Source organism: Lethenteron reissneri, chromosome 54, assembly GCF_015708825.2.
Source record: "Lethenteron reissneri isolate LAM-NWPU_2019-01 chromosome 54, ASM1570882v1, whole genome shotgun sequence".
Lineage (NCBI taxonomy): Eukaryota > Metazoa > Chordata > Hyperoartia > Petromyzontiformes > Petromyzontidae > Lethenteron > Lethenteron reissneri.
In genome coordinates, this window is record NC_083832.1 from 209163 (window position 1) to 227638 (window position 18476).

At 49.6% G+C, this 18476-nt stretch overlaps 1 protein-coding gene across 1 annotated transcript; it reads left to right on the plus strand.

The window, feature by feature from the left end:
* Positions 1-698: 698 nt before the first annotated feature.
* Positions 699-15759, plus strand: LOC133356444 (protein farnesyltransferase subunit beta-like). The gene is made up of 12 exons (XM_061573975.1): positions 699-980; positions 2632-2690; positions 3659-3731; positions 4846-4937; positions 7018-7164; positions 7959-8042; positions 8839-8925; positions 9144-9273; positions 10817-10949; positions 12381-12492; positions 13588-13702; positions 14748-15759. Exons 1-12 carry the CDS (start codon positions 894-896, stop codon positions 14871-14873), a joined length of 1245 nt encoding a protein of 414 aa, XP_061429959.1. The 5' UTR covers positions 699-893; the 3' UTR covers positions 14874-15759.
* The last annotated feature ends 2717 nt before the right edge of the window (positions 15760-18476 follow it).

An 18476-nucleotide genomic window follows, 5' to 3' on the forward strand; every position in this document is an offset into this window, starting at 1 on the left:
GTTTCGGAGGCAACACAAGCTTCCGTCTGCATGTGTATCAAGTAACAGCTATCGTGCTGTGACGGTTCCACTTGAAGACGGAAGCTTGTGTTGCCTCCGAAACGTCGTGATTTTAATTTATTTCTATTAATTTTACTAAAAATTTTTTTTACCTACGTGACTTTACCGAAAAAACCTACGAATATTTTACCATCCCAGTTTACAATCAGCCCAGCGGCCTCCAACCCCCTCGACCCCCGTTGGCCACAGCTGAGACAAATGAACAAACGGAATGGGGAAAGGCCCCCACCCCCGCCCCCCCCGCCCCACCCTCGCCCCGCCCACAACCGCCCAAGCCCCGCCCCCACCCCCCACCGGGCCCCCCCGGCCCCCCCCCGCCCCACCCTCGCCCCGCCCACAATCGGCCAAGCCCCGCCCCCCACCGGGCCCCCCCGGCCCACCCCCGGCCTCACCCCGGGCCCCCCCCCACCCGGAAGAGCTGCCACCGAGCGAATCAGCACGCATCGAAACGCGACGGGGTTGTGGGGCGCGGGGGGGCGTGCAAGCTTCGCCCCCCACGCCCCACGAACGAATCAGTCGTCACGCGAAACAAGAGTTTCCTTCACCGCTTGCGCAATTTGCGAACGCTACACGCCCCGAGGGCGCCCGTCCAATCGGCGCGCTGCTCGCCCGCAGTGCAACTCGGGGCCCCGGGGGCATTCTGCGATGTTAAAGCTCGCAGCCGTTGCGACTGCACGGGGCGCGTTCCTGTGATTATTGGAGCCGTGCAGCCGTGTGGGAGACGTCGTGCGGGGAGGAGGTTGAGTGGACGAGGTTTGGTGGACGAGGTTCGGTGGACGAGGTTTGGTGGACGAGGTTTGAGGCGGTGATTGACGGGGCGAGTAGGAGAGAGGATGAGCGCCGCCACGGCGCCACGGATCGCGCTGAGCAGCGAGGAGTTCACGGACAACGGAGTCGTCAGCCTCACCTCCATCGAGCAGGCGAGCAGAGATGGGAGAGTGGTGGTGGTGGAGAGACGGGGAGAGGAGAGATGGGAGAGTGGTGGTGGTGGTGGTGGAGAGACGGGGAGAGGAGAGATGGGAGGGTGGTGGTGGTGGTGGAGAGACGGGAGAGTGGTGGTGGTGGTGGAGAGATGGGGAGGAGAGAGATGGGAGAGTGGTGGTGGTGGAGAGACGGGGAGAGGAGAGATGGGAGGGTGGTGGTGGTGGTGGAGAGACGGGAGAGTGGTGGTGGTGGTGGAGAGATGGGGAGGAGAGAGATGGGAGAGTGGTGGTGGTGGAGAGACGGGGAGAGGAGAGATGGGAGGGTGGTGGTGGTGGAGAGACGGGAGAGTGGTGGTGGTGGTGGAGAGATGGGGAGGAGAGAGATGGGAGAGTGGTGGTGGAGAGACGGGAGAGGAGGGATTGATGGGAGAGTGGTGGTGGTGAGACGGGAGATGGGAGAGTGGTGGTGGAGATGGGAGGGTGATGGTGGTGGTGGAGAGATGACAGGGTGGTGGTGGTGGAGAGATGGGAGAGTGGTGGTGGAGAGATGGGGAGAGGAGAGATGGGAGAGTGGTAGTGGTGGTGGTGAAACGGGAGATGAGAGATGGGAGAGTGGTGGTGGAGAGATGGGAGGGTGATGGTGGTGGTGGAGAGATGGGAGGGTGATGGTGGTGGTGGAGAGATGGGAGAGTGGTGGTGGAGAGATGGGGAGAGGAGAGATGGGAGAGTGGTAGTGGTGGTGGTGAAACGGGAGATGAGAGATGGGAGAGTGGTGGTGGAGAGATGGGAGGGTGATGGTGGTGGTGGAGAGATGGGAGGGTGATGGTGGTGGTGGAGAGATGGCAGGGTGGTGGTGGTGGAGAGACGGGAGAGTGGTTGTAGTGGTGGAGAGACTGGGAGGGGAGAGATGGGAGAGTGGTGGTGGAGAGACGGGAGAGGAGAGATGGGAGAGTGGTGGTGGTGGTGGTGAGACGGGAGATGAGAGATGGGAGAGTGGTGGTGGAGAGATGGGAGGGTGATGGTGGTGGAGAGACGGGGAGAGGAGAGATGGGAGAGTGGTGGTGGTGGTGGTGAGACGGGAGATGAGAGATGGGAGAGTAGTGGTGGAGAGATGGGAGGGTGATGGTGGTGGTGGAGAGATGGCAGGGTGGTGGTAGTGGTGGAGAGATGGGAGAGTGGTGGTGGTGGAGAGACGGAGAGAGAAGAGATGTCGGGGGAGAGGAGGAGAGGTCTTGACAGGAGAGAAGATAGATGTGGAAACTAGAGAGAGAGACGGGGAGAGATAAGAGCCTCGGGTTGGTCGGGATATGTGAGAGTAGAGAGATTGGGAAAGAATACGAGGGCGGTATGAAGAACGCTCGGGAGCGAGGCGCAGATAGATCCTGGTGCGGGGGGTAACGGAGTGAATGCAGTGGCCAAGCGTGCTTGGCCATGGGTCCTTGGTGCGAGGAATGAAATGTGAAGGTTGTATGGCTCCTGTGCAATGTACCATTCGCTTTCGTATCCCAGCTCCTCCGGCCTGTGGTATATCCGGTGCATCTTGGACCACGGACTCAATAGCCGGTTACATGGCAGTGTGGATAGGAGGGCAGGCGAGAGAGTATTGTCAGGCTGATTTGTACGGTTGGTTTCTTTTTGCAATTCACAGAAGCGCATTGAAGACATCATCAAGCAAGCGTGCTCATTGTTCGAGCCGCCCGCTTCTGAGTAAGGAGGAAGGCACCCGTCTCCAGATTCCCACACTGCACGTAAAGCATCACAGTACACAGACGTGCAGTCAGCATTCGTTGCTGACTGTCAATGTGCATGTCGCTTATCATCGTCATCATCGGCAGCCACGGTCAATACGCTACTGGATGAAGGTCCAATCCAGCCCGCCGTCATCTTTCACAATCGTGCGATAGAACAATCCACCCGGCACCTTCACGCGAGCTGATTTCATCGTGCCACCATCTCCTCGGCAGACGTAGCCTCGGTGGCGTTCCGTCCCTTGGCTGTCATTCCGTCATTTCCTTGGCCATTTAGTTGCGTACGCCAACATAAATACGTAAACACTCTGCTCGTGTGGTTATCGTCGTTTGTCAAGGGCATTCTTACCATTTTTGCAGAATTTTCAGTTTGGCGTTGGGATGTTTGGCCAGTTCCTTTTTAATCAGTGACAGCAGGACGAAATCAGATTGACTGGAGATTAAAACAAAAGTGTGCGCTGGGGCAATGCTCAACTCCTATTAACATTGCACCTCCGATTAGCACGGTTGGCTACGCACGGTGCAAAATAAGTTAAACGTACAGCCCTGAGGCAGTTGTGCGATTTCTACATTCCTATGATGAGGGTCAGAGCTATCCACTGTTGACTTCTCTATAAAGTGGGTGGTATCATTCGTTTAAATCAACCTGGGCGGAATGATGGGCTGAGTCGAGCCCCAATCAAGATTTGAACTCACAACCTTCCTATTGTGAGTCGCTCGCCCTACCGCCGAGCCCGCTGAGCCCGAAGTGATAATACTAAAAGTTCCCTACAGATGGGTGTTACGTACTGCTTCATGGCCACCTCGCAGCAAAAATATTACTTTTAAGTGGTGCACCAACATGTCTTATCGCTGCTTTGGATAACAGCTGTGCAGTGTGTCAGGTTTTCTGTGCTACAACTCGTGCTTTCTTGTCTGCTCTCCCAGACCCACTTTATTTCGAGACAGACATTATCAGTATCTGAAGAAAGGGCTGCATCATTTATCGGACGCATACGAGGTAATAGTGCCCCCCTGTTTGATATGTGTGTGCGTTGTGCGAAAGAGATGGTGATTTTATGCAGTCTGCTACACAGTAATGACTCTTGAGAGACAGGCTCCCAACTAAAATATCTGTGCACCACACATTCAGTCGGTGCTGACTGTTTGTGTGTCTGATGAGTGGTGAGCAGCTTCTGATGAGTGTGTGGTGCATGGTGGATAGCGAGTGTCTGATGAGTGTGTGGTGAGTAGTGAGTGTCTCTGGTGAAGTCAGTGTAAGGCGAGTCGTTAGTGGCGTGAGTGAGTGTCTAGTAAATAGTATAATTTGAGCAAAGCTAGACCAAGGCATGCGTTGACACAAGCAAAACTTTTGTCCGAGTTAATAAGCCGCATTTGTTGCCAATAAATGAATGTTACATGGGACCTCGTGGCAGGGCAATGAGTGGCAGATATTATGATTGCACTTGTTATTTTAAATGTGCATTTCATACTCAACCGAATATGTGGACACGATCAGTCGCTGCACACGCCAGCTGATGCAATAACAGAGCCAGACCAGGGCATCTTTAGGATGCTGAGGGTTCCATGTTATTACCAGAGGCTTATAGAGCCAAACTGAGGCACGTTTAAGGTTCTTAAGATGGGATGCGAGGACACCAACGACCACTATTCCTGGTTCAGCCAATCCCGGGTTCTTGGTCGGTCACGTAAGGGTCATCCATTAAATTTCGATTTAAAGCTTTCGTGACTGCAGGGATTCATCTTATTGGTTCTTTCGGTAAAGTCACGTAGAAGGGAAATAATAAAATAATAAAAATAAAACCTAATAAAATAATTCTCACGACGTTTCGGCCACAACGCAAACAGCCATCCTCAAATATACGCTCCAAGCGTGGTGGTGTTTCATTCAGACGCTGTCTTCCCGACAAACCTGTTCTTCACCTGAGGACGGCTGCTTGCATTGTGGCCGAAACGTCGTGAGAATTATTTTATTATGTGTTATTTTTATTATTTTATTATTTCCGAAAGAACCAAGAAGAGGGGTCATCCATTAGTTTTGCCGTGTATGGCGTCAGCGGCAGAGCTCCGGGTTCTTCGGTGGAAACGCGACCTGGCTGTGTCTGTGCCCCCAGTGCCTGGATGCCAGCCGGCCATGGATCTGCTACTGGATCCTGCACGGACTGGAGCTGCTGGATGAGCCCGTGCCCGACAGCCTCGCTTCGGAGTACGTGCCCCAAAACGCGGCTCTTCTTTAGTAGCTGCACTCGGTGGCCGTGTGTCGGAGGCTTTGCAACACAGGCTTGGTAGTTTCCTAAACCCCTTTCCCATTCCGATGACGTACACGTACGTCAACAGTTTTTCTTCCGATTCCGATTACGTACGTTTACGTTATCGGAACGGGATCGTTTCCGAACGGAATTTGAAGTAAAAAGGCACGTGGGAGGGTGTGTGGCACAGTTTGGCGCCAGCTGTCGTAGAGCGCGGTCGTGTCGCTACGGTTCTGTCTGGTGAGTACAGTACAATGTCTTTAAAAACAGCAGCGCTACGCCTTTCTAAATAAAATTAACGCTCACCGCTTGCGCGTTCCGAGATTCAGCGGTGAGCGGGAGCCACCCTGCTATTTGCAGATGTCTCAGAACGGGAAAGGGGTTAACAAAAAAAGGACTTTAGAAAGATTTTCACCTTCTTGGTTCTTTCGGTAAAGTCACGTAGAAGGGAAATAATAAAAAATAAAACAATAAAATATTTATGTTTTATTTTTATTATTTTATTTACAGCACAGCGGTGTGACAACAATGCACTTGAAAATATTTTGATTTAAAGCTTTCGTGACTGCAGGGATTCATCTTCTTGGTTCTTTTGGTAAAGTCACGTAGAAGGGAAATAATAAAATAAAATAAAACATTAAATATTTTATTATAAAATATTTATTTTTATTATATAACAAAAAATATAAAACAATAAAATATTTTATTATAAATATTTTATTATGTTTTATTTTATCTATTTTATTATTTCCCCTCTACGTGACTTTACCGAAAGAACCAAGAAGATGAATCCCTGCAGTCACGAAAGCTTTGAAAACGAAAGATTTTCACGTGCATTGTTGTCACACCGCTGTGCTGTGACTGCTGTCACTTTAAAACATGTTGTGGCAGCCATATGATTGGATCTCCTGAAAGTCACTTAAAAGTATTTCAAGCATTATAAACTTAACGAAGATTCAAATTCACGTCAGACAGCCTTTGGACACAGCCAAGTTACGTCCGTAATGCATGCACAAGATAAGAGCCACTTGTTTTTTACTCACATGGCATAGCAGGCAATATCCGCTGATTTAAAAAGTTCCTCTGCATGTGGCTCTGGAGCCGCGTGCAGCTCCTTAAGGACTGCAGTGAGGCTCTTGAAATTCGAAAAAGATGGCTCTTGTTGTTATTTGGGTTGCCCACCCCTGACCATGGAAGTCCAGTTCACCATGGAAGTCCAGTTTACCATTGGCAGGGGTTGGACCCTCTGCGGCTCATTAAGGACTGTTTCGTGACGTTATTTATTAGGGACCCACCGTTTCGTATTGACGTGCTTTGCGGCTCTTGAAATATTGAGTTTTTTTACCGAATGAGAGAAAAAAAATTGCACTTGTTATTTTGGTTGCCGACCCCTGCTCTATAGACACATTGGGATGGTGATTTTCGCTATCAAATGCAGTTTTCCACAAGCACTGCAACCCACTCGAACATCATCATTGTCCGTAGTTGGTCACTGCCCCAGGTGCACGTACTCTGATGTGTTTAAAAACGCAAAAAAATGTGTGGGTATGGACACAGTATAAAGGGGCCATTTGCAGTGACCGGAGTGGCTGAGCGACGTAAAATTAGATATGCAGTTGTAGCAAGGTTGTAAATATTCCCCTGTAGTACCCGATTTAGCGCGGCTAAGATGCTGGCAGTGACAGTAAATTATCGTTTGCGGGCTGCATCGAAGCTGGAGGTCTTGTGTGGCCACGGTCCATGACTTCCACATTCCGGCTATATACCTAATTATATATATGCCCCATCATTGAATTCGTAGGAGTACAACAAATGCACCGCTGCTACTGGTCTATGAATAATTGTATCAATACATCTTAATTTCAAATGTGACATTTCCAAACACTGTATTGGCTCAGCGGTGACGAGTGCTGTCCGAAGCTCGCTTGAGCAGGGAGATGTCGACATTCGACCTGCGATGCTATGCCGGTGAATCAACTTGCGTTGGTGAGCCGGTGAATCAACTTGCGATGCTGAGCCGCGTGCTGCCGCGTGCAGTGTGTGTGCGTTCCTCAAGCTCTGCCAGTGTGCGGACGGCGGCTTCGGGGGCGGCCCGGGACAGCAGGCGCACCTGGCGCCCACGTACGCGGCCGTCAACGCACTCTGCATCCTGGGCACGGAGGAGTCGTACGCAGTCATCGACCGGTAGGTAGCCCCATGCTTTCACTCCGCGCCACACCGTTATCCCACTCCGCACCGTACTGGTAACCCCACGCTTTCACTCTGCGCCACACCGTTATCCCACTCCGCACCGTACTGGTAACCCCACGCTTTCACTCTGCACCACACCGTTATCCCACTCCGCACCGCACTGGTAACGCCACGCTTTCACTCCGCACCACACCGTTATCCCACTCCGCACCGTACTGGTAACCCCACGCTTTCACTCTGCGCCACACCGTTATCCCACTCCGCACCGCACTGGTAACCCCACGCTTTCACTCCGCACCACATCGTTATCCCACTCCGCACCGCACCGGTAACCCCACGCTTTCACTCTGCGCCACACCGTTATCCCACTCCGCACCGCACCGGTAACCCCACGCTTTCACTCCGCACCACATCGTTATCCCACTCTGCACCGCACCGGTAACCCCACGCTTTCACTCTGCGCCACATCGTTATCCCACTCTGCACCGCACCGGTAACCCCACGCTTTCACTCTGCGCCACATCGTTATCCCACTCTGCACCGCACCGGTAACCCCACGCTTTCACTCTGCGCCACACCATTAACCCACTCTGCACCGGTAGCCCGGACCTTCACTTCGCACCGCACTAGCATTCCATGCTTTATTTCTGCACTGACCTCGTAGCCTACTCTTTCACTCTGCATCAGAACGTGAGCCCACAATGTCACTCGACACTGTCGCACTGTGGTACGCACTGTGTTGCACCGTGGTATGACACTGTGCTGTGCTGCACTGTGGCATCGCACAGGGAGAAGCTGCAGAGTTTCCTGTACCGCATAAAGCAGCCCAACGGAGATTTCTGCATGCACGAAGGAGGAGAGACGGACGTCAGGTAACGCGGCCACCTGGGTTTAAAACCGGGTTCTTGAGTGAAGTGAGTTGATGGTCTTGGGGGCTGCATCGGTTTGACTGCCAAGTGTTGAATGTTACTCTGAGTGGTGGGGTGGGTAGGAAAGTGCTGCCCCCTGGCTATGTGGACCAGAGGCATAGCTGTCAACCCCTTATCAGTGCCCTACCTTATTACAGACCAAATCAGACCTACTTGGTCATCCCTTGTAAATCTCAACGTTCATCCTACAAAGTCCCATCACAAAGGAGAAACACATACAAGGAGACCATTTTTTTGTTGACCATATTGAAACAGCTGAACTCAATTTGCCTGTACAAGAATGAGTAAACCGTATGGATTGACAGGTGTGCAGAGGTCACTTGAAGAGATTTTCAGTGGTAGTTCTGTAGTTTCCACTTCCGTTGGCCATTCTCTAATATGAAGCATTGCACTGCTGTGCGAGGTATCCGAATGGATTCTTTGTTTTATGCAGGGCTGAGTGCATTAATAAATGGACCAGTTGCAAGCACGTGTGTTACCTTTGTACTCACTTTGGATGACACGTTGAGAAGGGTCACTGGAGTGTGCATGTGCTATAGAGTACGCGAGAGTACATGGCGGATATCCGAATGGATGCTTTGTCTCGTGACAATATAGGGATGGCACAATTGGGAAAAAATGTAGTTAAAAGATATATAGAAAAATATTAAACCACCGTTGACTTCCCATAAAGTGTTCGGGTGGCACGTGGCTTCGAGGGTGATTTTGTTGAGTTTTTTGTTCTTGCTGTATCCACTAGGAGCGCGTACTGTGCAGCCTCTGTGGCTTCCCTCACCTACATCATGGAACCCAAGCTCTTTGAAGGAACAGCCGATTGGGTGGTCAGGTATTGCACCTTAATAATTTCCCGATACTCATCTAACGCACCGATGCGCTGTCATCCTCCGTATCTACACGTGTGCCCGTTTGTGTCTCGCGGTTAATATTGGGGAGTGGCGGTGCAGTGCTAGGAACCCTGGAGACCCGAGTTTAATTCCTACTCACGGCATACCTCTGCACGCGCATGCGTGCGGTTGTGTTTGCCCTCTATCGCTTGTACCGCAGTTGTCAGAACTGGGAGGGTGGCATTGGTGGCGTGCCAGGCATGGAGGCGCACGGTGGATACACGTTCTGCGGTCTCGCCGCCCTCGTGATTCTGCGCAAGGAGCGAATGTTGGATCTGCAAAGACTTCTGGTGTGCACAGTCACCCTTCCCCATCGTTCCTCGCTGAATGAAACTGCTACGATCAGCTTTGTAATGTAATGGTTGTTGATAATCATGCACTTGCGCAGCCCTTTTCACAGCTTAGCGCTGAGCCGGCTTCATTGAGATCCTGGGTTCATATTTAGGTGGGCCGTCCACTGTGATTACACTGGGTTCTCAAGTGTAGCGAGTAGATGGCCTCAGCCTGGTCACCAGTTATTGCACAGAAAACCACCACATTGAAATTGGTTCTGCACTAAAGGTGACTAAATTATAGGTCTGAAAACTAAACAAAAATAGCCTTTTGTCGGTCACATGACGAACAATAGCGGGAAAGTGCTGTGCCCGACGGCATACGCCAGTGTTAACTTGAATGGAGCTCAGAAATAGCTCTGTCACATCCGCTTCCACGAGCCATTCTCTAACGTGAAGGGTTGCACCGCTGTACGAGAAATCTGAACGGGCACGTCATCTCACGACATGATGCCGACGGCAAAATTTTAGACGATATTAGATAAGGAGACATTGTTTAAGAGAAGCACGGAGATGCTTTGACTCTGGACCAGGGGCCTGAAACCTGCAGCTGCGGAGGCGCGCATGGCTCTTTGCGGACTGCTCCGTTATGTAATGTACAGCGGTGCCTCGGTATACGTCGTCAATTCGTTCCAGAAGGTAGGAGGACTTATACCGAAAATGACGTATACCAAACGAATTTTTCCCATGAGAAATAACGGGAAAGGAAATAATCCGTTCCAGAGTATAAGAAGTTATATTTTATATGGCATATTATACATTAATGGGGTTGTATAAAATAATTTAGACACTACTTATTACTAAAATGCATACATAAATTAAAATAAATTGAAAAAAATAAATTGTAACGTCACTTTACTTTGCTGAGAGGAGTTGATAGCCTACGAGGATGGTGGTGAGGAAGGGTGGAGGAGGAGATGTTATTTTTTGGAAGGAGAGTCCCCTTCCATTTAAACTTCAGGAAGCTGAAATTCTGGGGTTTTTTCTCTTTTCTGTCTTTTTTTTTCTTGACTTGGACCTGGTTGAGGCTCACCAGGTTTGAGTTTTACTAAAAACCTGTCCACTGAAGTTTGTTTTTGCCTTCTTCTAAGAATGTTCTTGAAGTGTGACATTGTCTGGTCATTCCACAAAATACTGTTACGGCTTGTTAGAGCCGTAACAGTGTTGTGTACGCGGGTACTGTACGCGGTGACTCATCCCGACCCATACAAGTTCTAGCAAGCGCGTCGTATCCCAAGCAAGATGTCGTATCCCAAGACATTTTTTCTTGTCAAAACACGACGTATACCAAAGTCGACGTATTCCAAAGCAGTCGTATACCGAGGTATGACTGTATATATGTATGCATTGCGGCTCTTGAAATATTGCGTTTTGTACCGAATTAGAAAAAAAATAATGGCTCTCCTTGTTAATTTGGTTGTCGACCCCTGCCCTGGACAATCGGGCCAGCGTGAGGCTAACGATGATTCGTGCTCCTCCTGCTCTCTGCGTATGGTGGCAGCGGTGGGTCGTGAACAGGCAGATGAGGTTCGAAGGCGGCTTCCAGGGCCGTACGAACAAGCTGGTGGACGGCTGCTACTCGTTCTGGCAGGCGGGGCTGCTGCCCCTGCTACATCGATCCCTAATGAATGAGGGTAAGGCTCGTCCCCCCCCCCCCCCCGTTCTCCCTTTCCCCCCCCCCAATACAATCCCTGCCATTCCCTGCCTTGCCACTCATCTCACACACTGCTGCACTTTAAATGGCATGGGGGAGCTGCCCTGCAGTGTAATGGTCAGCGCTCTGGACTAACAATCAAGAAGGAGAGGGAGGGGGCAGGGGGAGGTCACCACTTCGATTTCCATCTCTCGGCGCAGCGGTTGAAACACACTACGGTGTAGTCGATCGACAGGTCGTGTGTGCTGGGGCAAAGTGTGTGTGGGTACGCTAACCTCTTCCAAGAAGTCTGCTCGGCGTGGAAGAGTAGGCCAAATATCCATTCACCAGAGGGCCTTCCGTCAGCAGTGTCGTGAGCAAGCATTTGCGGGGCCGCCCCTTTGCCGTTACAAAAATGGTCGTGACGCCGTATGGCTCCAGACAGATGTGGGGGATTAAAGGTTTTCTCGAATGGCCCTGTTGCATGAAGAGGCAAATATTTGTGAGATTAAAGAGAGACGAGCAAGAGACCGATAAAATAGCTGTGGGCAAGAGATGACGGCGAGACAAACAAGAGCGAGATGAGAGAGCTCAGAGATGAGAGGCGCGGATCGGCGATACGTCCTCGTGACGTCACGTTGCCATGCGGCTTCACAAAGTCGCATACGATGTCACGTGGCCCATCAGTGCGCACTTATTTTATCACGTGACCCTATGGAAAATACAGACGAAGAGCCCTGCGCAAGTGCACATTCAGAGAAGTCATTGCCGTAAACCATCATGGCCAATGCATTTACCATGATCAACCGTGGCGTCTTGGGAGTGCCGATGCCGGCAACGTTGCCCCTCACATTGCCCCATCAGTTTTATCTTTGACTTGATCTCTCAAAAACCCTCCAAGCGCCGGGCCTCGATTGCTGTAAAGACAGTGGATTGGGCTCATTGACCCGCCCATCTCTGAAAAGGAGCTTCAGAGCTCATTGGATTCTTCCAGGCTAAATAAAGATTCTGATTCTGAATGTGTGCGCGTGTGTGCGTGCGCACATGTTTGTGCTGTTCAGGGAGTAAGCGCTGAGCTTGGTCCCCTGAGCTGCGGGGAGCGGTAGTGTAGTGGTTAGCACTTCGTACTACGCACTCGGTGATTCCCATTAATGGCCAACACCAGTGGCGATTATCTGAACCGGTCCTGGGCCTCCCCTGTATGTATGTACGATGAACATCTTTTGTACCTCACGTAACCAACCGTGCCAATCTCGTGCGATGTGTAACATCACTGCTAGGGAGACAAAGGCGGCTGGGAATGGCGCTCACCGCTCGCCCCCCTCGTGTGCTGTGCCCTGCCTTCATAGGTGCTTCTTGCTAACATGCACTTGCTCCAAAAGTCGAAGGCTACACGGGGGATCTTTGTCTTGTCTTTGTTTACGCTGTTCAGGGGACCAAGCGCTGAGCGAGCAGCGCTGGATGTTCCACCAGGAGGCGCTGCAGGAGTATCTGCTCATGTGCTGCCAGCATGTTGCCGGAGGGCTGTTGGACAAACCCGGAAAGTAGGGCCCTTCCTCCTCGAGTCATCTTTATACTTTAGTCCTCTGCACAATGGCTCAAATTTCCACCATCCTGTCCCATTTTGAGCTTTCTTCTTCATTTCTCTGAACGGCAGCCCCTTCCTACCTCGCCTGGCATACAGGAGGTCATGGGCTTGATCCCGACCCTAACGCCTGAATATTTGGCGTTTGCATGTCTCTCTCCCCGTGGTCGCGTGGATTTTTCTCTGGGTCCTCCGGTTTTTTCCCCTCCACATGTAAAATTAACATGTGTTTAGAGTATTTGCTTACTAAAACTTCCACGTGATGCTAAGCCACTTCGTTGGGCTATCATTTGTGGCCAGGTCGCTTCTGAAAAAGAGCTATATAGCTCAGTGGGTCTTACCTGGTAAAATAAATGAATGAAAGTTAAAAAAATAGATATTTTCGTAAGTCCCCTCCTCCTTGAGTCACCTTCTTCTTTACTCCTCTGCCCAATGGCTCAAACTTCCACCATCCTGTCTACCGGACGTCTGTGAAAAAGAGCTTTACAGCTCATGGGATTCCTCCAGTATAAATAAAGATTTTGACTCCAATTGCCTTGGAACCTTCTCTAGAACCTCGACATTTATCTTCTTTCCATCCAACTGATTTTCTCCATTCGATGCCAAAACCCACATCTCAAAACGTCGATGTACCAGGGTGACCAAAAACACAAGGCTTGCTTCTCAGGGCACGTACTGGGCCAGGATTGCGGTTTCTGTTTGAAAGGACGAGAGAACAGGCAGTTCCTCTGTGCCTTTATCTGAGTGAATGACAACGGCATATGCTTTATATACTTTTCCTTTTTCTGGCAGTTTTTTGTAAAATGTGTTTTTTTGTTGGAATTCGTACTTGTGTGCCACTGCCAACACAGCATCACCAAAATAGCTTTCATTTATCGCCAAATAACAAACGTCTTAAAGTGCAGCTTTCATCCCAGGGGACCCTCTGATGGCAGCTGTCCCTGCTGTGGTGCCATTTTACTAGTGCCCACAGCCTCTTGCAAGCAAGCAGCAAGGGCTTGCGGATATCGGCATGCGGGAGTTTGTGTTGATTGCTTTGCAACTGCCGTTGCAGGGCGAGGGACTTCTACCACACATGCTACTGCCTGAGCGGTCTCTCTGTGGCTCAGCACTTCTGTAAAGACGGCTTGTCCAAGGATACCATCGTTGGGAAGGAGAGCAATGCCCTGGTGGGTGACGTCTGTTTGCATGTGCACAGTGGCTTTGGGCGCTGAGAATACGAACCCAGAGAGCAGAGTTTGATTCCCGGCCATGGATCAAAATCAGTAGCGAGTCCCCTTCTCAACTGGTCCTTGGTGCGGTGTGCAAACAGTACTGGGGAAACAAAGATAACCGGGCCTGGTGCTGGGCTACATGGCCCCCTCATATGCTATACTTCACCACGCTGGTTAGTGCGGGTTGGTAAGGCAGAGGGGAGTAGGGGTTGGGACTTGTTAAGCTATCATTCTCCACTTATGTTAGCCATGGCAGGAAATCGAATTCGGGTCACTGGTTTCATATCGCAATGCCGCTAAATCCCGGCACCACCACTCCCACCCTTGATTGTCCTTCACCGCAAAGTTGGTGCAAAATGTGGCTCCCAGCCTATTGACCGGTACGTCTAGGACCAGTCATGTAACTGCCTGTGCTCCGCAGACTGCACATGTTGCCAGTGCAATGGCGCATAGCTTCAAGGTCGGTCTCTTGACCTATAAATAACAATACTTTCCTTTTATATTGTGTAATTCGTGCTAATAGCATTCCATAATGCTGTAAAGCCCTCCACGACCAGAGACCCTGCTATCTGAAGGATATTCTCCTCCTACTGCCCTTCCATCTGCCAACAAGGGATTGCTAAACATCCTGAGGGTGCAATTATAAACACGGCTCCCACCCTGTGAATTCCCTACGTCATCGAAAAAGGGACTGTCTGACCGTCAAAAGTTTAAAAAAACTAATTAAACCATTACCCGCTTAACCTGGCATTTACAGATGAAGACTAACATAGCATCGCCAAAGATACGGTTTAAATTAACGTGGTTATTATTTTCATTGCATGTTTTTTAAAATATTTATTGGAACGATAATGTATGTACCCAGGCGCCTTGTCTTAAGAAATGCACCTTTAAAGAAATGAAGTTTAGATGGATTTCTTGACGTGGGCAATAACGCCCTGCTGCTGCTGCTGCTGCTGCTAACTGTCACCGCTACGACTCGCCTCTTCCCCTTCGGCAGCAACCAACCCACCCAATCTACAACATCGACCCCGACAAGGTGGCCAGAGCTCTCGTCCACTTCTCCAAGTTGGGGATTCCGATTCGCGTGTGCCCTGCTGACGAACCGGACAAGTTGAACCCCTGACGCAGACACTGACCCCCCCCCCCCCCATCCCACACCGCCCCTTTGCCAAAGTCCAAGCAACACTCCCAACTCCCACTCTGGCTATACGGCCCTCGGGACACTAGGATGCAACATGGGCTGTCAGGACCGCGTCGTGCAGCGTGGCGAGTGAAAAGTGGCGAAAGAGCGAAATATTGCTTCCGCAATGGGTGCCGCTACTCTTGGGCAATGTTGGGGGAAAATCCTCGCTGGCAATTGTCACAGGCGACAACGTTTGCTGTGTAACAGCAATGGTGTAACCTGTTGCAAGCAAGATGGGTAAGAGAGATGGAGAGACTCGGAGACGAGGTAGAGATTAATGGTCACTTAGAGGCGGTGTGTCTTGATGCCATGTGACGCCACAACGTCCACTGACGTGCCGTCATGTGACTTGCCAGTTACACTTTATGTTGCTTTAAAAAATATGAGAACCCAGCTCTCGGGAATGTTTGGGGAATTCATTGCATTTGCTATGATCATCTGTGGCAACTTGGTACCAAAGTGGTACAGAGTGTTGGGGTTCTGTCGAGCCAATGAAAACTGTTGAAAAGTGTGGCTGATGAACAGTGATTGGTCTACAGGGCACACACCCTCGAGCAGTCATGTGACCTCTGTAACCTCACGGGAAGTTGTTATTGTAGGTGCCTGCTAGGTGGAGCAACGATCGGATACGTCCATGTTTGGGTAACGCTTTTTCTCCCCGATGGAAAGTGGTGCAGCAACTGTTGCAAGTGACAATTAGAAGCAACGATTCTTGCCCAAAAATTTGCCCTAGTGTGTTATGGCCTTCGGCGATGCTTCTATCACAAATGTTGAATTGAAAAACAATGTTCTCAGTGTACTTGCCTTATTAAAAATTGGAAAAGAGCATCGTACTGTGACAGAATTTGAGTTTCTCAACGGATGCGATTTACGCGGGAAGCGGCGTTGTCGTGGTTCGCATACCGCAGTCACCACATTGGCGACCCAGGTTCGATTCCTGAGCATGGTGTGCAAGCAACCAGCCACAGCTGGAATTTACTCCTGACCTGGGTCTCTATATCTGGACCAAGAAATGAGCACCCAGTGTGGTCATTAAATGACATCCAAAATCAAGAAGGCAAAGGTGACGGCGCATACCTGTGCTGACATTAATAGGCGCTCTCGTGAACAAAGCTTTTCCTGGCATTGACTTTATGCAACAACATTGTGGCATCCTAGTGTTCGGAGGGTCTCCGAAATTTCCTTGCGTCGTTTTACAAAATAAACACGCAAACTGAGCTTTGAATTTCTAAAGCGCAAGTCCTTCTGTTTGATCATGCAATCTTTTACAGTGGTTGAAATCTTAACGTGATAAGTACTTGTTCAAACATTAGTCCGGAAGGCCAATTGGCTGATTCTTGAAACAAGTTTTCATCGTGGAGAGATGAGACCCCCCTCCCCTGTCCATTATTTAATCAAACAAAGTGTCTCATCGCATAACCCCAGACAGGCTGCAAGAGTCTCAACGCCCACCTGCAAGCGATAGGGCAGGACAGCGGCTCCAATCGGCATCTCTTCAGTCGACTTACTATATCCAGCATGGCCCCACGTGACAATATAAAAAAAAACCCATTGTGAAACTTACGAGATACCGACACATTCTGTCAATAACACTGCCCCCAAAAGGAAATGTTATAGGTGGCATTGGCCACCCTTCTCTGCCACTGCCTGAAAGCAGGCTTGAGGGTTAATTGGAAATAGCAACGCTTACGTAGGGGTTTAGATGGCCAGCCAGGAACCTCATTGGGTGCGGAATGAACTTCTGTCATCCCGTCGGGAAGTGAGTTATAAGGGGCGACCGTTCGCGATGCGTTCTGTTGAAGTTCGCCACGGATGCAGTGCAGGTCGTCTTGTAAATCATCGCCCACCCGTGCATCAGATGTCCACTAGAGTGGGAAGTGACACGTTGCAGTTTGTGTTGATCCACAATGTGACACCGAGGCTCGACTCCCTGTAGGCAGCTCTGAAAATAGACCTCTATTTGTGCCTTAACATCGTTTAAAATATCTGGGATGTAATGGATGATAAAACCTGATGTAAGTGAATAATGGCAATCGCAACCGTTGCACTCCATTGCCCTTTTTAATGATGGCCATATTGTGGAAGTCGACCTGATGAGATTTCTATTGTTTCTCAAATTTGGCCTCCATGGCCCATGCTGCCATCAACCCTTGAGTAGAACTGGCATCGTCATGATCTTCATCATACATAAAGGGCCAGGTTCACGTGTTAATGAACCGGCCGTCAGAACTTCACGTAGTCTTGGCGATTTGTCCCATTGTTGGCAATGGAGATGAGTTTTTACCAAATATGTTGGGCGGGAAAAAATACAATTGGCAAGACATGATTCAGGATCGACATATTTGCTCTAACAAATGTTAAAACTTGCAGCATTCATGTGTCGTCATCGCCTTGGCTGGAATACTGTTTCGGTTGACGTTTGCGTTCAGAAGAGTCCCAGGTTTAAATTTTCAGCAATTCGACAATAAAACTGAAATGTATCGGCTTGTTCTGCGTTACCTGCCTGTGTTGGAAGCTTTGTATGTTGTGCTCGGGTTATCACGGTGGATGTACACTTTCCTCCAAAGTAGTTCCCATTCCAGATTAACTATTACACATAAATACAGGACTTATATTATTACATTTCCATCGGGAAACGCTTTCATCTGTTTTCCAGTCTATTCATGCTTTGTTCTATATCTCTCATTTCATTGGTAGGGTTGAGTGGATTGTATATTTTCAAGGTGTTCGAATTCTAGATACTGCTGTTCCAGGACCAGTCATTACCAGTGTCTCGTGCAGTGGTTCTCAACTCTGTCGACATGGTGCCCCCCCCCCTACCAGGCAAGGCCATTGGGCCCCCCATGCCCCCTCCCAGGTTACTCAAGCCACAGTATGTTCCCAGGTGCATTCAATATTTCTCCTGCACGGTGACCATGCCAAAGCCTGCATCCCCCGTCCCCCCTTGGAAGGGCACGACCTATGGGTTAACAACTACTGGCTATAGTGTTGTCCTGTCAACTTCCTGCGAACTCGAATTTTCCATGGAATTATTTAGTTGTTTTAAGGGAAATTGGTGGCAGAAAGATGACTACTTAAGAGTATTGGCACAAGACGGAGGAAAGTGGAAACATGACGAAATATGCAGTGGCCACCAAAATGCTATTTGGTCATGGATCCTGACAATGATTTAAGGGTGCTGGTAATTTAAATCATTGATAAATTAGCTCGATAGTATTTCTTTTATATGACCACATGAAGCTATGTTAATGTTGCGCTTTGAGATTCATTTCAAGAGGAGTAGTTGTTGATGGCGATGTGGATTTAATTGGGATTAGTATGCCACTGCATTTGAACTCAAACTGGATTTAAGGTATTTATGTGAAGTTCAATCGTGTAGTTTGGTTAACGGTGAGCCTGATGAAATGTGAGAAAAAAAAAATCCCCACTGTAGCTGCCAGCCATCAGAAGCAATCAGCCAGGTAGCCTTGTGGGTCAGTCCCGAAGGAAAACGAAGCCAAAAAAAAGTTATTGCAAATTACATAAATCGTTTTTATTGAAATT